This window comes from Kwoniella dejecticola, chromosome 7 (genome assembly GCF_000512565.2).
Source record: "Kwoniella dejecticola CBS 10117 chromosome 7, complete sequence".
Lineage (NCBI taxonomy): Eukaryota > Fungi > Basidiomycota > Tremellomycetes > Tremellales > Cryptococcaceae > Kwoniella > Kwoniella dejecticola.
The window spans coordinates 1,702,198-1,728,814 of record NC_089307.1 but is presented as its reverse complement, the minus strand read 5'-3'; the positions used below and the strand labels follow the sequence as shown (position 1 = coordinate 1,728,814).

General features: G+C 48.9%; 10 protein-coding genes across 10 annotated transcripts; 6 read left to right on the top strand and 4 right to left on the bottom strand.

Moving 5' to 3' along the window:
* Positions 1–345: 345 nt before the first annotated feature.
* On the bottom strand, positions 346–1,611 carry I303_106258 (uncharacterized protein; the record flags this gene model as incomplete). Its single annotated transcript, XM_018409559.1, has 3 exons — positions 346–837; positions 992–1,243; positions 1,432–1,611. The coding sequence occupies 3 exons, from the start codon at positions 1,609–1,611 to the stop codon at positions 346–348; spliced, it is 924 nt and encodes a 307-aa protein (XP_018261832.1).
* A 379-nt stretch (positions 1,612–1,990) lies between these two features.
* On the top strand, positions 1,991–3,078 carry I303_106257 (uncharacterized protein; the record flags this gene model as incomplete). The annotated part of the gene is made up of 5 exons (XM_018409558.1): positions 1,991–2,035; positions 2,098–2,122; positions 2,195–2,308; positions 2,369–2,383; positions 2,462–3,078. 5 exons carry the CDS (start codon positions 1,991–1,993, stop codon positions 3,076–3,078), a joined length of 816 nt encoding a protein of 271 aa, XP_018261831.1.
* A 944-nt stretch (positions 3,079–4,022) lies between these two features.
* Positions 4,023–4,704, top strand: I303_106256 (uncharacterized protein; the record flags this gene model as incomplete). Its single annotated transcript, XM_018409557.1, has 2 exons — positions 4,023–4,352; positions 4,546–4,704. 2 exons carry the CDS (start codon positions 4,023–4,025, stop codon positions 4,702–4,704), a joined length of 489 nt encoding a protein of 162 aa, XP_018261830.1.
* A 487-nt stretch (positions 4,705–5,191) lies between these two features.
* I303_106255 (uncharacterized protein) lies at positions 5,192–7,465 on the top strand (the record flags this gene model as incomplete). The annotated part of the gene is made up of 5 exons (XM_018409556.1): positions 5,192–6,043; positions 6,154–6,245; positions 6,327–7,086; positions 7,152–7,343; positions 7,400–7,465. The coding sequence occupies 5 exons, from the start codon at positions 5,192–5,194 to the stop codon at positions 7,463–7,465; spliced, it is 1,962 nt and encodes a 653-aa protein (XP_018261829.1).
* A 257-nt stretch (positions 7,466–7,722) lies between these two features.
* Positions 7,723–9,995, top strand: I303_106254 (uncharacterized protein; the record flags this gene model as incomplete). The annotated part of the gene is made up of 5 exons (XM_018409555.1): positions 7,723–8,562; positions 8,634–8,725; positions 8,812–9,592; positions 9,676–9,864; positions 9,954–9,995. 5 exons carry the CDS (start codon positions 7,723–7,725, stop codon positions 9,993–9,995), a joined length of 1,944 nt encoding a protein of 647 aa, XP_018261828.1.
* Positions 9,996–10,891: 896 nt separating this feature from the next.
* On the top strand, positions 10,892–11,760 carry I303_106253 (uncharacterized protein; the record flags this gene model as incomplete). The annotated part of the gene is made up of 2 exons (XM_018409554.1): positions 10,892–11,287; positions 11,734–11,760. 2 exons carry the CDS (start codon positions 10,892–10,894, stop codon positions 11,758–11,760), a joined length of 423 nt encoding a protein of 140 aa, XP_018261827.1.
* Positions 11,761–12,165: 405 nt separating this feature from the next.
* Positions 12,166–16,794, bottom strand: I303_106252 (uncharacterized protein; the record flags this gene model as incomplete). Its single annotated transcript, XM_065969340.1, has 13 exons — positions 12,166–12,408; positions 12,486–12,761; positions 12,825–13,151; positions 13,219–13,751; positions 13,810–14,008; positions 14,068–14,603; positions 14,654–15,271; positions 15,333–15,856; positions 15,919–16,060; positions 16,194–16,313; positions 16,459–16,560; positions 16,661–16,700; positions 16,777–16,794. 13 exons carry the CDS (start codon positions 16,792–16,794, stop codon positions 12,166–12,168), a joined length of 3,678 nt encoding a protein of 1,225 aa, XP_065825412.1.
* A 675-nt stretch (positions 16,795–17,469) lies between these two features.
* On the bottom strand, positions 17,470–21,985 carry I303_106251 (uncharacterized protein; the record flags this gene model as incomplete). Its single annotated transcript, XM_018409552.1, has 7 exons — positions 17,470–19,370; positions 19,435–19,495; positions 19,576–19,899; positions 20,290–20,788; positions 20,847–21,646; positions 21,706–21,789; positions 21,848–21,985. The coding sequence occupies 7 exons, from the start codon at positions 21,983–21,985 to the stop codon at positions 17,470–17,472; spliced, it is 3,807 nt and encodes a 1,268-aa protein (XP_018261825.1).
* A 659-nt stretch (positions 21,986–22,644) lies between these two features.
* Positions 22,645–25,366, top strand: I303_106250 (uncharacterized protein; the record flags this gene model as incomplete). Its single annotated transcript, XM_065969339.1, has 7 exons — positions 22,645–22,731; positions 22,803–23,415; positions 23,477–24,548; positions 24,648–24,824; positions 24,900–25,075; positions 25,151–25,175; positions 25,249–25,366. 7 exons carry the CDS (start codon positions 22,645–22,647, stop codon positions 25,364–25,366), a joined length of 2,268 nt encoding a protein of 755 aa, XP_065825411.1.
* Positions 25,367–25,892: 526 nt separating this feature from the next.
* On the bottom strand, positions 25,893–26,508 carry I303_106249 (uncharacterized protein; the record flags this gene model as incomplete). The annotated part of the gene is made up of 2 exons (XM_018409550.1): positions 25,893–26,060; positions 26,191–26,508. The coding sequence occupies 2 exons, from the start codon at positions 26,506–26,508 to the stop codon at positions 25,893–25,895; spliced, it is 486 nt and encodes a 161-aa protein (XP_018261823.1).
* Between the last annotated feature and the right edge of the window lie 109 nt (positions 26,509–26,617).

Sequence of the window (26,617 nt, the reverse complement as noted above, 5' to 3'; positions counted from 1 at the left end):
TTTGGTCCTGATTGGGAACTGCATGTATATTATGGTTGATTACAGCACCGGGCAGGCGGGGGCTTCTGGTACGGATCCGCAACTTGCAATTAGACATTTGCGTCCACAACGGATCTCTGATGATCCCGCGGGCAGAAGGGACGAAAGCGATAGTTGGTGCATGGTGCATTTGTGCGCCCAATCAACGTATATGTTACCGTATGAACGTATATACGAACAAACGTATAAACATGAAAATATGATCGAACGAGGTATTGTACAGGCGTTTATATAGAAATATTACGAACGACGTTCGACGGCTGGATGATTTGCGTTCGCGTTCGATGAATTTGCTTCTGTGACACTTCATTCATCTTTCCCATTTGCCCCATTGAGCTCATCCAACCCGCCTAAACCCGCTTCCCCCAACGCAGCGGTCAACCACCTGATCACTTGGCCCTGCTCGACGCCCCCTTCTTCGTCGATCATCAGGCCTATGGATCTACCTACGGTCGACTTGGATTTGTGGATCAGGGATTTCCCGTTATTCGACGTGATAGATAGTGTCATCTGGAGGATATAGCTTGGTCCGTCTGTGCCGTTCGTTTCGCCTGCCTGAGCGATTTCTGCGGGAGTAGGAATTGCGGCGGCGATTGGGAGGGGACTGGGGATTGATGCTCGAGATGAAGATGTAGAGTTTAGTCTGGGGGAAGAGGGGGAAGAGGGTGAAGAGGGTGATGAAGGGCTAGAAGGAGAAGAAGGCGATGAAGGTCGAGTATGAGGAGAGAAAGATATGTTCGGAAGAGGGGGTGGAGAGAGGGAAGTTGATGAAAGGATTTGAATATGGTCTGTCTCGATCTGATTGTTCGAAATGCGAAATACGAAATACGAGCATAAGCAATGGAACACTGGGGATTGGTAGTTTACGACGTTTCCGTTCTGGGTGACTATTACGACAGCGCATTCTCGGTATAAGGGTAACCGAGGACCAAGCCAAAGCCAACTAACTCACCCGCTTGACCATCCTCCTTCGACGCCCTTTGAACACCTCGCCCTTCTCCACCCACCTCTTCCATCCCCACAAAGCAGTCTGCAGTACTGTATAGCCCACAACGGCCACCCATAAGACGGGCTTGGAGTCTTCGAATTCGACTTTGAGCGAGTAAAGCACGGATGCGAGAGCCAGTATGACGGAGGAATAGCCTAAGGAGAGGTGGACTGTTGGATGAAGTAGAGAAGGGGTGAATGATTGGTCTTGCAGGTGCTATAGAATACAGACAGGTTGTATCAGCGAGGTGTTTACACTGACGAGCGGAGAGACACTGCGCTAACTTGTAACTTGTACGCAGGTGAGGATAAAGGAATGAAAGGTGATGTGTTGCTTGTTCTTGAAGGCTGAGAGACTGAGATATGCAAGGGAAGAAAAACTGCCTTGAATCCACTTCGACCTACCTTCTTGACTATATCATCCAGGGCAGCTTTGATCTCCCCCAAGTTGGCGTTGTTGACTTTGACCACCGGTAATGGATCGGTAGCTAACGTGGATGTCTCGGTCGTATGAACTTGATCCGTCTCAATGGGAGGTTCGAGGGCAGAGGTACCGCTATGAGCGGCTCGTTTGGTGGGAGCCATTTGGCCCAGTCTCTCTTCAATGCCTAGTCGTCTTTCGTGATGCCCTTGTCGATGTTGAGAGTTGTGTTTTATCGAGGTGACATGATCATCAATAGGACTGGGATGATATACGGTCTCTTAGAAGGGTGAATGCGCTTTGATACGTTCGAGTACTTCGTATATTACGTTGAGCAGAACAGCGAGTAAATGAGGAACGCGTCGTGGAAGGGGTCGAGCATGACGTGGACATATACAAAATATAAAGGATGACCTCCACCAATCGAGTCTCGATGAAATCATATTCTGTCGATCACTTTGACCTAGAGCTTTATGCCTTATATCATCACAAGCAAGTCAAACCTCAATAAGATACAGCACTTTCGACGTGAGAGATATAGCAATGAGCGGAGTCTTTGGCGTGGTCAGAAAATTCTTCAGACCCAAGGTAAGTGAGCTTGCCCGGGAGAAACTCGTTGTTTGGCTATAGCTTATACTGCACGATTATAGGGTCTGATAGGATATGACCTACAAGGTGAGCTCGTATACGTGTCGGCTACAGCATGATCTCATCTACGATCAGGACTCTGATACCCCTTGAGTATAGGAAACAAATACTTCGAGATTCCAAATCCCGCTGGAGGTCGTATGAAGCGGTTCGTTCAATATAAGAAGAACAGAGATCTGGCAGAGTATTCCAGGTCAGAGCTGAAACCACCGGGTAAGCTACTGGAATCCTGCTGAATGGCTGCAGGCTTATAAGTTGATAAAACCACCTCAGTACAATGGCGAGCATGTAAGTGCATGAGCCATACTATATGAGTATCGGCGGGCATATGAGGGAGTCAATTTGATAATCCGACGAACGATGTAGGGCTGTCGCATACTCGGGTAGAACCGCCAACACTGGAAGAACTTGAATTCGATCACTCGCGACAACAGGACCTCCAACCGAAGATCGCAGCTATTGAAGCTCGTGAAAGGGAAGAGCGGATACGCCAAGGATACCTCTTACCTGATGGTACTGTCCCGGGAGCGTCTCAGGCTCAGATTGCGGGCCCGTCGACGCCGTCGGAACGGGCGGCTCGATTGAAAGGAGTAGCAGATGGGATTGGGCATTCGAGATCGGGATCAACGCCTTCGAGGAATCCTCAGGAGCAACCTCAACCACAAATCCGGCGTCAGGAAGAGCCAAGAACGATACAACATCCAAACTCCCTGAATTCGGAGAATGTACGATCGAATTCATACCCTGTGCCTACCCCCCGTAAACCCCCGAATACGGTAGCTCAGCCAAGTCAGACGGTCGATCCGGCTCAACATTCGTCCGCGGAAGATTTGAGGAGACTGGCCATGGAAGATACCAAGCGCCGTATAGCGGAGAGTAAGGAACAGCCTCAGCCTCAGCCGGAAAAGAAAGATCGAGGGGTCGAAGGGGTCGGTTTGGGTACTGCTGGAAAGGGTCTGCAGCCTAGGCGACGGAGGGGCTGAGTCGCATAATATTTGACAACTTGTGTCGATATTCAGATACGAGTGTATGCGATCAATCACCGGCCAGTACTGGACAAGAATACGCACTGCTGACCTTTTTTGTTCGTGCTCTTGACCTTCGAAGAATGAGGTGTTGACCCCGCATCGAGCTCTGCCGCTTCCCATCCTGAATTGTGGTGGTGAGACATCTAGGCGTGTGCTTGAAAATGTATACTCAGAGATTTCTGTACCTGTCGTACTGATGAAGCTTTGTTAAGCATCCTTTCTCATTGAGTTCCGCAAGTCCTCCTAAGAGACTGACGCCCCGTCCTTCCTTTGGTCACAAGCGGACAAGAACAGTGTCGCATAGGGCGTGTGAGTGCAAACGCAAATGCGAAACACGGGTCAAACTGTCTTGAGCTCGTTGATCCTAAGTGGATCACGCTGTGTTTGATGAGCTGTTTTGTAACGCATATCTCTGTAAGAGGAGATGAACTCCGTGTGGCATGTTGTGGTCCCAAAGGAGCCAGGCGTGTCTTCAAGCAGAACTCGGAGCATGGTACTCTCGGGGCATGCGCCGAAAAGGTATAAATACCTGATTCTGATGATGACGCCTTATTTTACTTTATCAGTATATGACACACGCAAATACACAGTAACAAACCGGCTTAGCTTATTATATACCTGCCCAGTACATAGCACCCTTGAATCGACCCCTTCAGTACATACTAACAGTCCAAGCGACTATAATCTATAATCAGTAATCAATTAATCAATATCATAACCCTCGTGAGTCTTCTCTCTTTATCCTGCCCAAAGATCTGAAAGGCTATTTCAGTATGACTGACTCAGACATTGCCTCACAGTCACAGTCTCACTAGCTAAGTCTCGCATCCGCATCTCGCAAAAGAACGCTGTATCGTCAATCAATTCGAAATCAGGAAGTACGCGTTCCCATCCCAACGATGTTCAAACGAATGACCAGCACCAACACCTTGCTCGTCCTTGCGCTCTTGGCTATGCCCTCGACGCTCGCCCTGCCCGCAGACGCAACGGGTGATGATACTGTCAAATTCGACTCCTCAGCGCCGAGATGCGACATCATGATTGATTTCCCAGAGAAGGATGTCAAATGGTCAAGATCCAAAGATGGCGCCAGGTCAAATTTCCAATATACCAAGAGTTTTGCGTCTGCCGAAGGACAGGGATTCAACGGGACGGAGTCGTACCTCTTTGATGAGTTTTATTTGTATGCTTACAAAGAGGGTACGAAGGATATACGTGATACTTACATTGTGAGTATGATGGGTTGGATCAATCTGTGATTGATGGATTACTCGATTATCGAGTCACCGTTTTCGACGATCCACTTGAGCCTCAAACAGTATTCTCATATTGTGACAGACTCAAGATAGATCACGCTGCATAGCATATTACCGTAGCATAACAAGCTGACTCTAACTCCCTTTTCGACTGGCATCGCCTCAGTGCACAGTCTACCCGCTGAAGACTTCTGCAGATCCAGCCACGTTCAATATCACGAGCGTCGCTGATACCCCGTTCAACGTGGATAAGAAGCACGCGGATGTGGCAAGGCTGAAATGTAAACAGGAGCTATACGACTCTGTAAGTCCCACATCCGCATGAGAAGTCACCTTCAAGCTATTGTACTGTATGATTCACCAGTACGTTGTGCTGATTATGATATTGCCCCTCCGTCTACTCTCATCTGCCTCGACCACTCTGGCATACTGTAGAGCGAGAGCAAGGCTTGAGCACTTTAAATTGGGACGCATCTTGCGCATCACGCGGAATGAGAACTGAGTTGTATGCAGTCGATACATTTAATGCGTATGTAGACGGGCCTTGGACACTGTCATCCGATGCATTGAGCGTACGACGAGCGACAAAACAGAAGCGGTTCACATGAGGAAGCTATCTTAGACCCAAAGCACCATGTCTGCTACTATCTGCCTGCAGAGTCAGTGTCAGCTCCACAGTATTTCGGCTAATTCCTATTCCGGTGACGTAAAAGTTGAGATGTGATCTAATCTTTCACAACAAACAGTACGCGTAACTACAACATATCATCCACTTCGATGCATACAATCATTCCCTCAAAAGGTCATGCGCCATGGATGTGCTCGACGATGCTCTTCTAGGAGACATATTCCGTCTCGGAGGTGTTCAGGACATATTGGCATGTTCGGGCGTCTACAACGGGATCATCACCTCGTCAATACCCATCCAGCTTATACTGTACAGACACCTGCTTGAACCCCGACGTTCTTCCCAAGACTTCCAAGATACATTCAGGGAGGATCAGAGCGATGAGAGATGCCTCCGATGCCTCATACGGCGGGACGAAGCTATACGGGACCTTCGACCCAGACATTACACAGTAGAGCTACCGGAAGATCAGGTGATCATAGCTGCATCGAATCGGTATATCATCACCAAGTATTCAGATTATCGAGCGATGTTCTCCAGTCAGAGGAACTACGCCGATGCCCCATTTACGATACAGCCAAATGGACATCACCTCCTCCTGACTATCTGGACTATCCACCGAGGGAGTGACCCGCCTTCCCCTGAAGGCAGTGAAGGCATTGAAGGCAGTGAAGGAAGCGGTGGAAGAAGCGGTGAAGTCCAGATAGCACGCCTTAGCCAGCAGAGGATATACGTGCCTTTCAATCCTGATCTAAATACTTTGGTGGTGTCCTTAGAAAAAGATTTGATAGCTGTCCCGGAGGATACAAGTCGATTTTCAGGAGATACAAGATCGAACACTGTTCACCTTTTCCATCTCCTCAACCATGAGAATGGTATTGCGACTAGAAAGGGGAAGCGGACCATTGATGTGCACTTTGAGGCTGAGCGGAGCAATGCGCATGTGAGACTGCATTCAGGGCCGGGGAGGGTTATGAGGATCACACGAGCGGGACAGACCATCATTATGGATTGGGATAGCGGTGAGATCTTAGGTGTGAGTTTACGCGTTATCCCCTCAAATTCACGCACTGTTGGTCGAAGATGTGCATCGAATCAATCGCGTATGATTTTGGAGTAAAATTGAAGCTGACAGTGCACTTCTAGATTCTAATTACGCCCCCGAATATATCCACGACGACCAAAATCTTCCTGAGTGAGAAGACTATAATCTGCAATATATCGTGGCCTTCATCAGCGTGAGTCGACTAGAGACTTCGGTCTAAATAGCAATTGCTATGCATCTACATAGGGGACTCTTACTTACTTTCCTGCTCCAGTACGCACGCCCCGCCTTCCCATTCCGCCGCACAGCAGACCGCCGAGAAGTACAGCTACATCGCCATATACGATATTGAGAGTCTGCCGAAAGATCAAGTAGGACCTCCGAATGTTTCCCAACCAACACTAATTCTGCGATTACCGTCTTCAGCATCAGACTTACCTCGACACATCAGCGATCGCCTGAGACCTCGCACTGACAACGTCATACCTGGTGACGACGGTCTCATCGGCAATACAACCATATCAGACACGAGTGGTCTTGGCTACCTGCACCTCGTGGCCGAAGTGAACGTAGTGGAGTTATCGAGTGAAGGGGAAAGTAGTGATGCCAAGCGAGGATCTTTGTGCATTCGGATAACGGAGAAAGGGTTGAATCAGATCGGTGTGCTCGCTCGAGCGTTGACTCTGCACTCTATGATTTCCTACAATAAGCAAAAAACTTCTCTCAATCCTCATGGCAGGATACGCACAATCTTTCCCCATGTCCCGATTGTAGAACCTGCGGGGTGGCTCAAGTTCAGCGTGACTTTCATCGAGCCCGAGCTACAGCCTTTGAGCATCGTCGGGGCGCACGAAGATAAGGTGTTCTGTGTGAACGCCGATCCTCCAGTGTTGGGGGACTCGCTGGGGAATAGGCAGCAAAGTAGTGGGGTACACCTGATATTGCAGGACCTTCGAACGGCTGGAGAGGATCATGAGATTGGCGTGGGCTTAGGAGGATTAGGAAATAAGCTTGATCTTGGATCAGAAGATAATGTAGGTCACTGTGTCATCTACTCTTGATTGATCTGACGCGCTGGATACCAAATTTTATCCCTCAGACCGAGGAGGATACCCCGCGAATCCTTCAAAGGTATCACCGGAGAGTTGAACGAATCACCCATGATGCCTCCCAGAGCATTAAGCGACGTCGACATGGTGTGACTATCAGCGAGGCTGGTTTGCCTGACATGACCAAGCGCATCGACGAGGCTCATTTCAATGGACACACGTTGGTTCTTCAATATAGCAGTGTGAGTTCATCCTTGTTCTGGCGTTCCCCTATTCTTCCTGACACTAACGGAAACAGGGTTGGTTACAGGGCACGACAGTTGACATTTTCGACTTTGATCGTCACAGCTCTTCCTGCGTATGATGACGGGAACGAATCGATACTGTAGTATGAACGAAGAGTCCGTGATGCTGTATTCACCGGAGAGACTTGATACCGTATTATGCATATTCCACATCTTCCAGTTGCAGGGGGGGAAATGACCTCCACCCTGCCATTTGTTATCGGATTGCACGCTGACTGCGGATCCGTTATGATAACACAAATCTGCATTTTACCGAACACCTTAATGCTTGACATTTCGCATTTGGATATTGATATACAGCACCTTTTATACCGACATGGCCGTACTCGACGATGATGTACTAGAGGCTATACTCCTGCGGCTCGGCGTCCGAGATCTGTTAATTTGTTCACGGGTGTCCCGGCAGTTCAACAACGTCATCGCTTCTTCAACCATGATTCAGCTCAAACTGTATACTCACCTACTTCGGCCCCCGGCGTCCACGGCATCATGCAATGAGAGCCCACGTACTCTTCATGAGCGAGATGGGTCGCAGAACCCTGGTGATGAGCTGAGGAGATTGATTGAACGGGAGAAAACCCTTATCGTTTTACGACCCAAACATCGCACGATCCACATACCCGCTGATCAAGGTATCATAGCATCTGGGAACCGGTACATCGGTACTGCGTACTCTGATTTTCGAGCGATGATGCTTAACGATAGTCGTCCCCCTGGAAAAGCATCAAACGGCTTGTGGCCAGTAGTGATCATCTGGGACCTGGAAAACCCGATATCGCCCTTCAGCTCGAAAAGAGAGGGGCAAGTCTCAGTCGAAGGAAAGGTTGAAAGTCAACAGATCTACGTACCCTTTCAACCCGACTTGAACGCTATAGCTGTGTGCTTGGAGCACGATCTCTTGGCTGTAATGGAAGAGAAAGGGTTCTCCTTGAATACCAATCGGTCTGGTCGCAGGTCTAATACCGTACACCTCTTCCACTTGTTCAGCGAGGATGGAGTCGCTATACCCAGAAAGATAGAACAAATAAAGGTGGAATTCATACCTGAATGGAGCAACATTCCAGCTAGCTTGAGCCTAGAGCCAGGAGATATATTACGAATGACTAGGGAACGTCAGCATATCTTGCTCGATTGTCCAACAGGTTCTGTCATTGGTGTAAGTTGTTTCACCCATCCGTTCGGTATGATGAAATGACGAGCTGAGTATTGAATGCATACTTCGAGCAGGTATTGCAACTGCCGTACAATGTGGTGAGCCCTACAATCATGATGCCTGACCCGCGGACAATAATCGCGAACATATACTGGCCTATCGCACCGTGAGTTCCGAGGTCACCGACCACAGGGCAAAATCAAGTGATTCAAACAGAAGCTGATACCATGCTTGGGCGACCCACCTGCTCAGCGGTCAAGCACAGGGCGAGAAACGATATCCGCCTATTCAAAGGTATATAGCGGTATACGAGGTGAACAATCTACCCGACAAACCGGAACGCAAAGTATCAAGCCAGACTTTCATAACTCAGCCTACGTTACTACTGAGTCTCCCTTCGACAGAAATAGACGTGCCTCCCGATATAGGTCACAGACTACGACCTCGCCGGGAAGGGAAGCTACCAGGGGATGATACCCTGATAGGAATGACGTGGATCACCGATACCACCGGAATGGAATATTTCCATCTTCGATCGGATATAGCGATTGACAACGTGAAAGATGACGGTATTAGACGAGCTGCATTGTGCATCAGGATGACCTCTAAATCTCTTCGAAGCTTGATCAGGAAATGCGAGGTACAAGCAGAACAACGTGAAATTGAAATCGAGGAGAGCATACTTTGGCAGGGCGTCAACGGCATGGATCTAAACGCCAATAAGCATGAGAGAATTCGCCGAATGATGCCTCACGTAAGAATCCTTGAACCCCGAGATTGGCTAGTCCACGCAACGGTCTTCATCGAAACAGAAATGTACATCGCAAGTATTGTGCAATCGTATGCGAACAAGGTGATAGGAGCGGATATACTTCGGTCGTCCCAACGAGAGAGGGAGGAGGGCAGTGAAGTAGGGCAGGTACACCTGCATATTAGACTGCAAGATTACAACCCCCTTGACGAGGAACTGCTAGGATACAGTCTAGGTGGATTGGGTCGAAAGAAGCTGGTGCCAATAGGGACAAAAGATATGGTCAGTCTTCCAATTGTCGTTCTATCTATATCGGCTTCAGAATGATCTGCGGTCGTGCGGGCGCTGATGAAGCGCATCAATAGAGTCAAAATACCAATAGAAAGAACGGCCATGAGTCTGCGCGAGTACCTGGTAGCTACGTCGAACGAGTCGAGCGATCCAGTACCGGCAAAACCACTGTTCGCACACGCAACGCTACTTTCCCAGCCGCGGGCGAAGAGGTGGAACAAGTGCTGTTCAACGGCAGCTTACTTGCTGTACAATATTCTAGCGTGAGCATCCGGTCAGGCTTCTGATCACCCTACACTCCATTTCGCTTCACTTGACTGACTGAGGCTGATCCTATTGTACACGCTTCCAGGGTACGCAGATCGATGTCTTCAATTTTGACAACGACTCATAATGCATACTTGTCAGATTGACACTGCTCGGGCATAAGAATACTCAAGCCCTCTGGCACCGACGAGTATTATACGAGTGTTGCATCCCGTGCCTCGGAACGGATGTACATACTGAAGCCAAGATTGGGGAACGTTCCTTCTGTTGTCCTTCTACCCCTCGTAGCAGGCGATGAAACTCGGTCAAGTCGCGATCTGGCTTCGTAGTGTCGACAATCATGCACTTGAAACAGATATGCCTATAGTGTCTGTTTCAGCGGCAAAATCCATTAGGGGAAAACACAGGTGGTATCGTGACAGCTCATTCTCCTGGCCTGTCTGGCGTGTCGTCCGGCCCCAATCCATGAGAATTGCTGCCTTGTCACTTCAATATCCTTTCATCAATAATGCGCGAAGTATGCATAATGAAACCGTGTTCTGCGACAGCTCATACATCACGAACAACGATAAACATACAGTATAACAGGATGAACATCTGTCACAGGTTTCGCAGTTGTGAATAGACTGTGAAGTATTGTTTTGTACATCCATTGACAACGATAGCGCTCGCTCTTCAGTGCACACAAATGGCGAAGGTGAAAGGATGAGCCTTATCAAGTGAGCGATCACTGGGTTACTCTGTAATTGTATAGGTACAAATGCAGATCGTTATCTCTCTCTTACATCTCTCACCTCGACTCACGATAACAAAACAAGAAAAACGATAAACTGTAAACATTTAAAAACCAAAAGCAGCACAAGGTAGAGCCGTAAAGCCGCATAGTAACTAGCCTCACTCACTCGCTACTTGCATTACACGATCTCCCTCAATCACTTCACAACCATCAATACCATCAGCTTAAAAACTACTACAAATACAGACACATTGTCCAATAGAGTACAGTACAGTACAGTGACAACGATGTTCAGCGCAGCCACCAACTCCAGCACTTCATTCGGTTCACTTTTCCTCCTACTTTTACTAATAGGGGCCACCTGCATTACGGCGATATCTTTACCCGCCAACGGTGACGCCGCAACCCAAATCCAAGGTCGAGCTTCAAACTCGAGCTCAAGTTCAGACTCAGGCTCAGGCTCAGACACGGACGACAAGCGGATGTCGAAGGTGCACATCAACTTCCTGGACCCAAATATCAAGTGGCAAAGGCCTTACGACGGGTCCGGGAATTACAACGACACAGTAACCTCTGAAACGATCGATAAAGGATGGTGGGCTACTTTCGGTCTTGGCGCAAGTATAGGGTTCAACTTGATCACTTATTACGAGGATCCCCATGAGATCAAGCAGAATATCAGTGTGAGTGACTACTGTATATTGTCTGTTGTCGTGGCATTGTCATTGTCAATACGCCTGCGTTTGCGTTTGCCTTTGATGACATTTGGTTAGCAAGCTGATGATAACATTCCTTCTTTCTTTCTCTCCTTCGTTCTTTCTTTCTTTCGTTTTATCGGGAACAAAATACAGTGCAAAAGCACAAGTATCCTTTATTCGGCCGATGATCTAGTCACGTACAACCTCACAAGTGCTCAAACAGGGACAGAGCGGTTCCGTGTATCTTCGAATAACACGGATATAGCGAGTCTGAGATGCGTCGATCAACTCGATGAATCAAAGGTCTTATTCGATTCCGTGAGTCATACAGTCATACAGTCATACAGTCATACTAGACCAGTCGATCGGGAATTGCGAGTGAGCGAGTGACTGAGCTAATGATTGTCGATATACCGAACTGATTTACACAGAATGGGACGAGGTCTGATACTGCCTAGGCGATAACATTCGAGTAGAACCTATCGGGATTCCCATAGTGTAACTTTATAGACTATTGGCGTGATATCCGCAGATGGAGCATGTAGTCGAATTGTACACCAGTCATACCGGCCGATGTGCGACTTACGTGGTCGAGACCTCACGCGTTGCATCCTGCAAGTTGCAGAAACAGCCACTCGCTGATCTTGCATTTCAAGCGAGCATAAATTCATGATATTTTCCAAGTATGCGAATATACCGTCTGATCAATTGTATAAAACAAATTCATCTACATCTAGCAAGTGTTGCGCCTGCTTATTTTGTCTTGTTTCTCCTTCCCTCTGGTTTCACCTCGATATACAATTTCATTCCCGTTATGTTCTATACTGAGCCAAGGAGCCGACAAACTTCAGCCTGCCTCAGACTCAGACTTTGCTCCTCAGTCCACTAGCTGTCAATCCAACTTGAGTGATCTCATCGACCTTACATACTGTACCCTTGAACTCCGGCAAATACTTCGCACCTGTGTAAGGGGAGATGACAGACGGGGACCCTTGGTATATCGGAGTCAACGAGGCAGGGCAGATATCGAAAGATGTGAATTGGTCGTATGTGATCTCGTGGGCGTCTCGTGGATTTCGATCTCCTTGAGCTAAGACTGCTCGAGCCTATAAATCATTCCCATACCATGTCAGCGTTAGATTAGTTCCATTTCTGGCAGAATTGAATACGAAGTTTGACTTGCCTGAGTGACCACTTGGGCTCCAGCAGGTTTAGTATCAATCAACCTTCTAGCGAATACAGCGGCGGTAGAGTGATTGCCGGCATCGCTGAACACCTTCATTGCTGATCGAAGTGCTAATTGAACGTGTTGAGTAGCCAATTGACAGTGAGTGAAGTACGCCGCCAATTCGAGGTTCCGGACCACCGATTCAGGTTCTTCAGCTACCAAGCGACGTCGTTCAACTTCCATCGTCAGACCAATTATGTATTCTCGACACGACACAACCAGCTCTCTTATCTATAACACGAACGCCATATTAGCATCTGACCTGATGAGTGCCCGAGAGAGCGTACAACCCACCTCTTCAGCATCGTTCTCATCGTCAACAACAACCATGATCAATTTCTGCAATACCGCTCGAAAAGCGCTCAATGCTTCGACGAATTTACCTCGTGCGAAAAATTTGTTGGCTTCGGCAAGTTCGTTCGCCTTCAAATCATCGAAGTTGTACGTTATAGCCGGTAGGAACTCCCTAAGCTCGGTGGATTCTGGATTACGTCGAACATTGTATTTGATAGGTGGCAAGGACGGGTTGGCGGGAACATAGACGTGGGCGGTCTGATACGATTGAAGGAAGAATGACTTGAGTGGAGCGAAGTTGACTGCTCCAATATGTCTGTTCAGTAGCTGCGAGCGTGTCATATTGCATCAGCTTGATTGTCATCCGACCAAACATCGGAAGGCATGAGCTCACCTGCATGGCAGACTCGTAGTTGCCGGCAGCAGCATGGTCAGCAGCCAAGGGAGAGTTCTTGATCCACAATTCGTCTTCAGGTATACCAGGCGAGACACCTTCCGATAGATCAGCTTCTCCAGCTTCCTCTTCGGGCGCGATCTCCTCTTCGGGCGGAGCAATGACTTCAGCATCGAGATCCCATCCTTCGTCTTCATCACCATCTTCAATCCCTTCATCGGCTCCTCCGTCGATGGCAACGTCAGCAGCCCAAGCGTCGAGTTGTTCCCCACTCTCGGCTCCTGATGGTTCACCGAGACTGCCATCGACACCTCCATTGGCCAACGCTCGGTCGAAGAATGACTCTCCGAGGTTTTTGATTGGCCAGTTGGAGTCGGATTGCGGGAATGAGATCGGTGGAGGAGCGAGGGAAGTGTGGCCCGAGTTCTGAGGCGGAGGGGGCAGATCATCTTCGGTCATACCAGCTTCTTCAAGAATTTCTAGCGCGGTATCATCCAGTCCGTTTGTCTTGGCGGTGTAGTACGCGAGCGGGTCTATATTTTGGGTCTCGTCAGGACAAACGCGTCACCGCAGCGGGTAAAGCCAACTCACATTGACCTGTCTCCCGTAACACCTCGACTCTAGCTTGAATATCACCGAGGTAGAGGGAGTTCTGGAATCGAGACATGTTGTCCCCTCGCTTTTGCGCGATGACTTGCATCATGCTGAGCTTTTGTGTGTTTCCGGTGATGAGATAGAGGAAGGAGAGCTTGTCGAAGTTCTTGGCCTTTTGATAAGCCGTCTCGACAATCTGTCACGCGTGTTAGCTGATTGGCCCTATCTTGAAATAGACAGAATCAGTAAGCTCACAGAGTGGTTCCCCTGTTGCAGAGCAGCGGCTCCCAGTCTATTCCAGACATCTTCCCTATCAACCGCTCGTGCCATCTCAAGAGCGACTTGAAGATTACCGCATTCGATAGCAAGGTCGAATCGAGTCTGTTGATCTTGAACGAAATGCAAAGCGATCTCTGGATAACCTTTCTTTTGCAGGTAGCCAATGATACTTTGTCCTACAAGGTTGGAAGATCGGATGATCTGTAATACTTCATCGTAATTCTTCCTGACCAATGCAAGCTTGAATCTGTATTCGGTGGGGTCGATCGTGATCGTTCTTGGTTTAGCGGTTCGGTCAAGACAATGGACGATTTGACCTTTGACTCTGGTCAAGTAGACCGGTTGTTCGAGGGTCTTGATGATACCGTTATCACCTTGGGGTAAAGCGTATTTGATGTGGTTCAGAGTGGTGTAAATGAGGATACCACTGTCGTCCCAGGCAGCAGACTTGATACGGATAGTCTCGTGTATCAACGCGCTTTGAGTGAGAGCCTTGTTGGCGATGGTAATAGCTGAGTAGTGATGTCAGCTCTGGTATAGTGATTCATCGAGCTGAACTCACTGTGTTTGCTCAACAAGGCCACCATGTTTCCATCAGTGCTCCAGATGACATACTTGACAGGTGGTGTGCTGATCTCCGCAAGAACCTTTTGCTGCTGGATATCGAAGAGTACGACCGAAGTAGGTGTAGCAAGGAGCAATGAGGCAGTTCCACCATAGAAGATCTCGTTGGTCTGTACAGGGCACTTGACAGTCTTTGTGATCGAGTTTGACAAATCCTTGATTTCGATATTCTGGGTGGCCTTGTCTAGCACGGCCAATCTGTTCCTCGCTACAAATATGGCGCAAACCCCATTGCCCTTCTTACCGTCAGAAGGCACGTCCTTGCCGTCGGATGCTGAAGGAGCGGAAGATTTAGGCAAAGTAATCAATTCGTAGGTACCGTTCTCGGAGGGCGAGGTGACCACGACAGCTCGTTCAGCAGGGTTGTAAGACAGAGTTCGAGGTTGTATCCATTGTGAACCGAGCTTTCTCACGCTGCATATACCTTGATTGGTACCTGCTTGCAAGTCGGCCATTCGGATGATCTTGTCCTTGACGTAGAAGAGTTGATTGCCTGATAACGAGAATGCAGGTCGTTCACGTTCGAGCTTGAAGACGATCAGACCGTTGTCGTGACCTGGAGCGTGCAATGAGTGATCAGCAAGCGATAGCATGCAGCTGTGCTAGAGCATGCTCACCAGCAGCGAAAAGGTTCAATTCCGGATGAGCCGTCAACACCCAGAATCTATCATGCTCCCGTCTGAAAGTCTGCACAGCCGTTCGCTTCGTCATATCCCAAACTCTGATGGTCTTGTCCTCACTCGCCGATAAGAGCAGTTCGTGACGAGGGTGGAACATGGACATGGAGACGTTGTTGAAGTGTCCTCGACAAGAATCCACTTCCCATGCTTTCGTTTCTGACATCCTCCAGAGCTTGACTTGTCGATCATCGCCACAAGAGACGATCAAGGGTAACGTAGGATGGAACGAAGCCCAATTGACTCCTCGATCATGCCCTTCCAACACGTATTTCACCACTGCATCGGTGTTCCCGAATAGATCAGCTTGGTTCTGGTTGGCGCGTGACATCTGCTCTTCGAATGACATTGGTGCTTGAGAAGCTTGATTCTTCTTCCTCAACCCGGAGATATCCCATACTCGGACCGTCAAGTCCATGGAAGCGGAGACTACCAGATCGTCCCAGGGGTGGAATTGGGCGCACCTGTAAAATGATAATCATGAGTATTTGGCTGAAGTGGATGGGATCTGGAAGCTCATACTTACATGATGTAGTGGTTGTGTCCTGTCAGAATAGCGATACATGTTCTAGATTGCCAGTTCCAGATCCTGATAGTTTGGTCGTCTGACGCTGAGATGATCCATGGGTATTCTCGGTGGAAGAAGACGGTTCGGACGTAGTCGAGGTCTGAGCAGGGCAAGTCAGTTGGTCAGCTCCATGACGCTTGTATCAATGTAATGTACATTGGGTATATGGCGGAGTGGACGTGACCGTATCCAGCGAGAAAGCATGAGTTGGGTAAGAAGAGGAAGCTACTCACGCCCTGTCAAGGTGAAAAGGCATTTCCGTTGCTTGTAATTCCACACCTTGATCTTGTAGTCATCACCACCAGAACAGAAGATAGGCTGAGTTGGGTGGAAACATATACCTCGGACCGGGCCTAGCGTGCAAGTGTCATCAGTCAGCATTGACGTTCATACTTCTGTCATGTTTGCCGGAGAGCCGGCGTTCTCAAGCCTGGTCCTTGTCAAGACGCATGTTTCTGGGCTGCCCCATTAGGGACTACAGTTGAGCGGTGGACTCACCATCGTGCTCATCGTACCTATCTACCAAAGTCCCCATCTGATAATTCCATAGTTGGATCGTACCATTATGCAACGAAGCAGCTAACAAGGGTGTTTTGGGGTCTGACGAACGATCAGGTCGGGTGTCAGCTCTCCTTTCCTTGTATTCAGGGCATGTCCATCCATCCCTTGGACGAGATGCGACTATTCGAGGTTGACTCACGGAAAGCGATACCCTTCACTCGGGGTGATTTACTCTCAAACTGTCGTCGATTGACACACACCATCAGCTCTTACTATCACCAACTGTAATCGCGGCGAAGCGGACAGCTGACTGACCTTGGTGAGCATCTGCATCTTTGACAGACACCACTCGAGCTAACCCTATACGTCCTACTTCACTAGCTATCTCCTTCGCAGAGAGACCGTTTGATATCGATGTGCGAATTGGATATGGATCAAGACAAGACGCGTTCAGTCCTGATGTCAAGCTGCTGGCCTATCTCGGTTGCAGTAGCGTTTCCACAGCTGATTCGCGCAGATACTTTCCGAGCGGGTTGTCGTAGCTTTCCGAAAGGAAGAGGATGTAATGGGTATATAACGTAGATCCGAATGACAGTTATGACCAGTAACGAGTAACAACTCACTCTAATGGTGAAGCAGCAGCAGCAACGGTACCAGCGTGGAGGACGTGACGTGGTATCCTAAAGCTACAACGTGCCAACTGACTGCACGAGTGCCACATTGCTTTTTCCCGGTATTCGCCGCGCTCCTCCGACCCAGCCAAGCTCAGTCACTCATGTACTCAATCCACCTTCACCTTCACGATCATAGTGTGCAAGTGATAGTCAAGATATAGGTAGGGTCATGAATCGTAGAGCAAACAGCATCATTATGCATTTTATGTCTCTTCGTCATGTATCATGTATGCACGCGCGCACATATATCCTTCAATCTATCATTCCGTCACTTCCTATGCCTTCTTCCTTTCTATTTTGCCCTCTTTGAGTGACTGTCGCCTCAGAGCGCCACTTACAATTCCTCCCTCGCAGCGTGAGCATGATCATGTTCCTTCTCCGCTCCTCTAGTCTGTCTCGCATGCCCATGCCCATGTTCATCCCCAATCACCCTCGTCGTCCCTCTCGCCCGCTCTTCCGCCAAATCCCGATCTATCTGACTCGCATGTTTCTTAACCAGACTCTCCGCAATCTCTCTCGGACTCCTAATCCGCTCCACCTTCTCTTTGACCGCTTCAAAATATTCTCCTGGAGTTTCCGGCGTCGGCGTCGCTCCCACTGCCCTAGAAGCCGCTCTCGTAGCGGTATGTAATTGACTTTGCAGTCCACTGAGGATGCTAGATCCACTTTGCAAAGCCTCATTACCCACCGAAGACCCTTGCGAGGCTAAAGAAGCTATATACTCCGTAGCCTGCGCAATCACGCCTTCAGCTTCGGGCGTACTACTAGTGGGTAGAACTAATGATTCCAACGCCTCTTGAAGTTGTTCGACCAACACCGACGCCTGGTCGGAAACTACCGATCCAACACTGGATATCGTCGAGCTAGCTTCATTATATACACTCTCCACGAATTCCCCGGGGGTTTCGGGGGACGGTGTGACTCCTACGACGTTCTTTAGTAGTGATCGAGTGCCCGAATGGACCGCTTCTGATGCCGAAGCGACTTGATCCCCCGCTTGAGCATAAACACTTGCCGCACCGCCCAGAACGGCATTACCGATGGATTCCAAGTATTCGTTCGGAGTTTCAGGAGAGGGTGTACCCCCAACAGCAGAGTATGCAGATCGCGTAGCATCGTGGATTACCGAAGAGGCGTCTGAAGCGTACGACGATACGGCTTCAGTAGCTTCGGAGTATACTGACGAAGCGACGGCCGAGGCTGATTCGAGGTGTTCACCCAGATTTTCCGGTGTTGGCGTACCCCCCACAGCTCTGACTATCGATCTTGTGGCTTGATGCACATTCACATTAACATCCGGGATCAACCCTTCTAAGCCCTCAGACGCAGCTGCCAAGACGGATTCGACCGATTCGCCAAATGATTCAGGGGACGGTGTAGCGCCCACAGCGGAAATAGCAGATCGTGTGGCTTGATGGACAACTTCAGACACTGAGGAAATTGCCGAGTCGACACCTTGAGAAGCGGCATCGTAGATTGATTCAGCGTATTCAGCAGGCGGTTCCGGAGGCGGCGTTCCGCCTACAACCTTGATGGCGGATCTCGTAGCGTCATGTACGACTGATTCGGCGACGGATGATAACGACTCGACAGCTTCAGCAGCGGCAGAGTAAGCGGATTCAGCGTGTTCAGGGATAGATTCCGGGGTAGGGGTGACTCCGACGGCTTTCATAGCTGATCGAGTGGCTTGATGGACGTTCGAAGTAGCCGAATCCAAGAACGATTCGATCCCTTCAGACGCTAAGTTGATCACGCTTTCCGCATGTTCTCTAGGCGATTCAGGGGAAGGTGTTCCACCAGCTGCCGAAATTACTGAGCGCGTTGCATCGTGGGCGGCTGACGAGGCGGCATTGACGGCGGATTCGACCGAAGCTTTCGCTTGATCCACGATACCTGCAGAGGCGGGGGTAGCTGCTCCAGCAGCTGATAAAGCTGACATGACTTGTTCTTTCCCTTTTCCGAGGACGCCTCCAGCTCCCACGCCTGCAGCGGCAGCGGCAGCACCGGCGGCTTCCTTGATGGGCAAGATCGATACTCTTGATGGCTCGGCGGAAGACTCAGAGGCCATAGCTTCTCTAGCTTTGATTCGATCAAGAGCGGTTCGCTTGAGTATACCAATTCGTTCGCGGAATGATTCGTGATAATCGTTCAATTCAGTCTTCATCTCGTTGAATGGCTTGGCCAACTTGGGATCGTCCAGGGCTGATGCGAACTTGGTCTTGTACGACTCAGCCACTACATCCATTCACGCTTCAGCTTGAGGTCCTGACCAGTCGAAGCACTGTGAAGAAGTACTCACCCTTCTTGACATCGTTGTATTTGTCCCAATCCTTAGTGGTGATCCCATCAATCCACTTGATCTATAACCGTTTTGCTTGAGCGTCAGCAACCCCCAATGTCGCACTACTGCTGGAATAAGGGTGCGTCGCAAAGAACTCACCTGCTGAGCTAATTCCTCGTATTCAGCTCCCAGAGCCTTATCGACGAGCCCCGCTTGTCTATCAACGACAACTTTAGACTGCTCATTGATCCTGGTCCTCTGAGTATCCAGTCTAAGTTTGATCTTATCTGTCGTTCTCTTCAGCCTGAGGTCGGCCTGTTCAGAAGACTTGGCTACTTGCTGAGCAGTCAACGAAGTCGACTTCGTGTACAATTTATCCAATCCGCTCAGGATGTAATCTATCTCTCGTTCAACTTCTGCTCGGATATTCTGGAGTACGACCGGGACTTGGGCCGAGATGTATTCTTCATGGATGCTTTTCACCTGCAATCGCAAAACATAGTATGAGCGGAGCGGAAAAAAATTATACTTGATTCATGCTCATTTTGCGGTTATGGAGGACGAGATGGATATTATAGGAATGGGCATAGAGAACAATCGGAGATATGCGATAGATTTCGATGTGGATGGTATGGTAGATGAGGTTATAAATATACGATAGATCTTGCACAGGGAAAGGTGATTATATGAGCCATGTATCCGAAGATTGAACGAAGGGGACAGGGTCAGAAGATAAGAAAGGCAAGGCAAGGCAAATAAACCTCAAGCTTGAGTACGTTCAACAGGATCGAAAGTTGGAATGGAAAAGCTCGGCAAGGGTTTGAAAAAGGCGAACCGATGGACGTGAAAATGTCGATGGTTCAACTAATTTACCTCGGCTCGAACCTTTTTGTCACTCTTCTTCCCCTGCTCCTCGACTCGAGTCTTGATTGCTTCCCTGACACGTTCCATCTCGGCTCTTTCAATCTTCTTCTGCTCGACTCTCTCTTTCTTCTCTACGCTGGACTCGACATTCTCCGGAGCCTTTTTCTTCGGTTGAGCAACTTTACCAGCTGCGGGTACTTCCACTTCTGCAGGTTTTCGAGAGTTTTCCAAATTGTGGTAATAATCGTCCATTTGTCCTTTTCGCTCAGCTATATCTCCTCCACCTCCTCCGACAGGTAAAAATTCAGCTAACATGCCCAGGAAGCTTTTCGACTTGGTCTCGGCCACTAAAGCCGCTGGGAACACCTGGGCCAAGGCAGGTTTGATATATGGTTGATGGACGTATTTATCGAATAATGCGGTGTAGGGAGAGACTGCTTTTGAAGCTTGGTGGACGTATGGTCCCACGTGAGGTTCAAGATGAGTATTATAAAGACGGATAAGATACCTAAGAACAAGATATTCAGCTTTGACTGTGGAAAGGAATCGCGCTTTATGCGACTCACGCTCTGACGGCTGCTTCGACCTTGGCAGCCTCGACTGTAGCTCTCTGAATCGCTCTGACGGCTCTAGGACCCAAGATCTCTCTTGTGATTCGTTCGACCTCCAGTCTAGCTCTTAGAACATGAGGTTTACTCCATTGATACGCTTTGTTCCCGTTCTCCGAGCCAACTTGGTATCCCTTTTGAGCGTATTTAGAAATTTGGCCCGTCACGGGATGAGTTGAGGCAAACTTGTACCCCTTGACAGCGTTCTCTGTTGCGAGATTGGCATACTGGGAAGCAGTATCCAGGTGTGGTCTGGCGAAAGCAGATATCCTCGAAGTGTATGGTGCAGTGAGAGTATGGTATTTAGCCTTCAGATATGGGATGTGAGGTTGGACGAAAGTGAAGTAAAACCTCTTAGCTCCTCGAATTATCCGGTTCACAACGGGCTTGACCGGACCATTGTACAGCGTTCGAAGGGTATGATCTGCCTTGTCGTATGTGGGTTTGGCGTAGTTGACATAGTAAGGAGAAGCGGTGAATCTATCTTGAGCTTTATCTAAAGCGGGGTAGACATATGGTTGGAGGATTTCCCGGTGGTACACATTGGCAGGGTAGCATAATACAGGATGAGATTGGGTCGGACCGTATCCCAAGGGCGATAGGACGTATTTGTTGAGTGGAGAGAGCGATTGGCCGGGTGGAGGGCACAGCACGGTCGATGCGAGGGAGAAGAATATCAACATCGGAAGAGTTGACAAGATGGAGATTATCGACCATGGATGACGACGCGCAGTGGCTACGGCTTTTTTGGTAGATGTCTGTGAGATTGTGCGAACATGAGCTCATATCCGTAAGGATGGGTTGGAGAACAGCTCACCTTGGTCACTGCAGCAGTCTTGGCGGCTGCTTTTTTGGCTTTATCCTTCACATCGTTGCCTTGAGTGCTGACAGTCGGACCATCCTATAAAGTGCATTGTCAGCTGCGTGCTCGATCAGCAACGCGGTGAGAGACAGCTTACATAGAATCGTGGAGCAGCACCTGCGCTTTGAGTATTGACAGCAGGCTGAGAGGATTTCCTAGCTGTAGGTGGAATACCGACCGATGGTACCCTGGAGGACGAGGCAGGCTCGGACGCCCGGGGTTTGGGTCTCGACATGGCAGTTGAAGATGCTCGACTGCGCTTGCTAGACCGAGGTGACTGAGGAGGGAGTGCTATGTCCGGATGGAATGACAGTCTGCTTATATGAAGCTGTGTTCTCTGAATATCAATTGATGGATATGACGGAATGATCTGCAGACCATATGGATAGATGGAATTGCTCACTCTGTTTGGGCCGAGAGGGGTAAAACAGATAAAACGTCATACAGGGAGCCCCTGCGTAAATGGGTGACTCAGATAGTGTAGTAAGCTTGCCTCTCCGGATCTTTTGGCCGTGCCTGATTGCCTGGTTATTGGGAAACGTGCGTGATGTTGTGATGAGTTGCGCCAAATAGCCGAAAACGATAAGATATCAAATCACCACTCGATCACAAAGATATTTTGGGACCTCGCCTTGCTAGATTTTCATCCGCCATCATGCTTGTTGTTGTATATTACCTGACTCTAGTGTTGTGATTACTCTGCTCTTGCTGATGCTGAGGTGAAAATCGAAAGGCCCCGTCGAAAGACCAGACTTTTCATTCCTAAGATAGTCCGCAACTTCAGCTCAGACTCGCACGAGGGGATGTCATCGTTTCCTTTTTCTTCTACGCGCTTTTCGACCTCTCACTTGAGACAGAACATCTATTACTTGCACATATGACGCCGCGAGCACCATGAAGTACGGCAAAGAATTTCAACATATCCTCGAGGACTCATCGTTCCCTCCAGAATGGAAGGATTCAGCTATCGAGTACGGGCGGGTGAGTCGGTTTTCGTACAGATAATACGATGAGTCTTGGTTCATGCTGACTCAACCTTTGACACCATCCAGCTCAAGAAGCTGATCAAAAACGTTGTGCACGAGCTCACGTCGATGGGCTTATCACCGCATGTCCTGAACAAGTTACTCGTGACTGAGGACCATGAGCTCTCGACCGGTACAACTTCAAGCAAACGAATCAAGGTCCTTTCCCCAGGAGAAGGGCACGGAGACCAAGACGAAGAAGTACTGGAATTTGAATATGATTCGCCCGAAACTACTCCGCCGACTATTCGAAGTGGATCAAATCCGTCAAATCATCATCACGAGCACCAGCCTCAAGAAGTGACCATTGACCCTGTACCTCCCTCGCCAAATCCTCAGCACCCCTCCGCATCACCATCATCGGCTACTGACGGTATAATAGCGCCCGAACCACATCATACCCACAAGAAGTTCAGGTTAAGGTTGTTGTCTGATAATGCAACAGCTTCACTACCCCCAACAATATCCCTAGATGACCTGCCTAAACGGCCTATGAGCGTCGGGCAATTCTTAGAAGCTCAAGATAAGCTACGAGAGGAGAAGACTCCTAGTCCTGTCAATGAGAATCGTGGGAGGCGGGTCGTCAGAAAAGCTGTGATGGATGGAACCGGTGATGTCAAGGCTGAATATGTCTTGACGGGTGAGCTCTATTACCTTCAGATCCTTCTGTGACCCCATACTGAACCCGAAAACACCTCTAGGGGACCCCTCGAATCCCATCCCGCAACTTCGTTTGCATCTGCAAGCATCACCTTCAGTTTCTGACAGAGACCGATCTATCTCTGCCTCCCCTTCTCCATCTCCGTCCATGTCCACTCCGGACGACGATACAGACTTGGATACGGAAGAAGAAGATGAGGACGAAGAGGATCCTCAACCCAGCTCTAGCTCATCCGCAACTCCTCGTCCATTCAACAGATTAAAATCCCCAATCATACCTACCAGCCCAACGTTGCAAAAGATGAAATCGGCTTTATCGCCCATTTTCGCCATCGCCAGCGGAAGAGATATTCGCGATGGTATGGGTGATCTGACCATAGGCGATGCCGTTGTCGAACAGACCTCCTCTCCTACTACTCCTAAAGCAAAAGAGTTTCCTTTCCCGCGTCCGAACTCTCTACCCTCCACTTCCGCCGCCCTTTCTGCCTTGACTTCAGGCGAAGACATCCCCGAGATCTCCTCAGCGTCAGGGTCAGCGTCAGCGACTCCTCCATCGCACGAACGAGATTTCATCATCCCCTTATCCTCCGATCTCGAGTTCTTCCATCTTCTCACATCCGCTCTGACCTCACTATCTACTTTCCACTCCAAACAACAGATCCTGTTCAAGGACGCCGTCGAGAATGTATGCAGCATCATCTCAACCTCCATCTCACCTTCATTCTCATCGAGCGCCCCTCAGATCCTTCCTATTCCGCCAAAGTCGACTCCTCTAGACGGCTCAGTCACGGATGGACCATCAGTTGTCTCGCGTTATCATAGCGGAAAGACCTCGAAGAAGGACTTGTATATATGGAGAGAGATCTTCACCCTCTGGATAGAAAGTGAAATCTTCGAAAGCAATTCGGAACGTACAAGGGGAGAAAGAACGCTAGAAGAAGCCGAGGAACGCTTAAAAATCTTCGCGAATGAAGTAGTCAAGCGTGGTCTAGGAGACCGGAGGACGTTAAAGGGCAAGAAAATACGGAGTGCGTGGGAGGAGTTCTTGAAGTTGAATGTCTGGTTATTGGATCTCAAGAGGTTTCAAGGTGCCAACGTGATGGCGGCTAGGAAGTGAGTCAGAGCCCGAGTCAAAATTCTATCTAAACCCCCACATCACAAGAGATTACGACAAAGAGCGATATGAGTGTTCATGTGGGCGAATTTGATTAGGATTTTGAAGAAACACGATAAACGAACTGCTTTGACTGCTTCGGAAGGATTTCCGTCATTTGTCAAATCTACGTTGTCAACGTATGTGGATAAAGATGGGAATGTATCGACTTGGGCATTTTATAATACCTCTTTGCCCCATATTCTGCTGGCCAGTTTGACGAATACCTTATTACCGTGAGCTCAGTCCAGTCTAGCTTCCTGGCGGACAACTTCTGCCGTTTCGAAGTAAGCTGACAAAATGTGATTCAGGATATTACCGAGTCTAGATGATTATGCTTGCCTGATCTGCACGTCAATAGCATTCAAGCCTATTCGACTTGGGTGCGGGCACCTCTTCTGCGTCAGGTGTCTGGTCAAGATGCAGAGGGCCGGTAAAGAGGAATGTCCGTTATGTAGGGGTAAAGTGGTGCTGCTGGCCGACAAGAGTGGGTGTCTCAAGCTATTCATGTTGTGGCGAAACGCAAGGGGCCAATGCTGATAGTTCGTTTGATCTCATACAGACTCGCTGGATTTGACAGTCATGAAGTGAGTCGGCCCATAGGTAGTGGTTCACTGCCGGGACAAGACAGAGCTGACTATAGTCTATTGCGTCACGCAGCTTCATGAAGTCATGGTTCCCCAAAGAAGTCAAAGCCAAGCAAAAAGAGAACGAATTGGAAGTGGCTCAAGAACAGGCCAAAGAAGCTGGGATTGATACTAGATGCCTGATCATGTGACCTACGAAAGAAGATCGTTGAAGGGATCATTGCGTTATACAGGTCTTCACTTGGTAAGGCTCATCAGATCATGATTTGCGATACCGACCATCGTCACGCCTCCTCGGATTGGATGGTACAGCATACTTCAAGCTTCAAGCTTCAAGCTTTGAAAGCAGGCGACAGCAAAGGATCGCAAACGATTATCCGCTGTGCAGCATCCGGGAACCAGGCTAGATATCCATACTAATACTAGGAGGATACAGGTAGGCAGGCGGAAGTAATGATCAGTCGTCATCATCGGCCCTTCAAGTCTTGTCAAGAGGCCAAGGAGTGCGACAAGATCTCAGAAGAGTAGGACTACTCTGAAGTGCCAGTGAGACAGGAGATCGTACTGTATACTATGACCAGGGCAGTGCGATCCTTTCATATCGTGAAAGTCGTATAGGCATTACTTGCAACGGAATACAACTACAAATACAAATATGAATCCAGATACACACGCCAAGAGCGATCAGTCGTACTGTGTTGGCCTATATCTACAGATCTACAAGTCCGTATCTACCACAGGGAGTTTACAGTCTTCAGTATGGCACAGACCCTGATCTTGGGGACACCAGATCCTGCTCCCCGAAGCTCGCTTGACCACTTTGATCAGTCCGTCATGGGTGAAAATCCATTCCGAGTCGCCCTCCTGGGAGGCTCTGGCGTAGCACTGTGAAGCCCATACAGTACAGTACCGTGCAAAATCACAAATCCGTCAGTGGGATGATGCAAATACAATTACAATTCCTGTGGTTTAGTACCCCTAAGCGACACCGTAGGGTCTATCGAGCCAGACTCACCGTCAGATCAAGTTCGACCGACCCATGGGTATAATCCCCCTTCTCCATCTCTGCCCAAGTCTGCAATTTGAATTTATAAGCGAATTTATCGTCTCGTTGGGCTTTGTCGAATATGAGTTCTTTGGGATGGCCGCCCCAGACGAAATCGGATGGGTTCCCGGCATCTCTGTACGTCGTATATTCCGGAATGTTGACTATCATCTTGGCATCTCCGTCTCCGTCTCCGTCTCCTGAGGCAATGACTGAGGGAAAACCAGTTGATAAGAGGGCGAAAAGAAGGAAGATCGTAGATGATGCTGATGAGAGTGATGCAAGCATGGTGATTGTGATGGTGGCTTGAAAATGCCACAGTTGATACTTTACTTCGAAGCGAGATACTTCACTGATCAGATTTAAGTCAGAGTGAGGTGAGTTGATCCACTCCAGA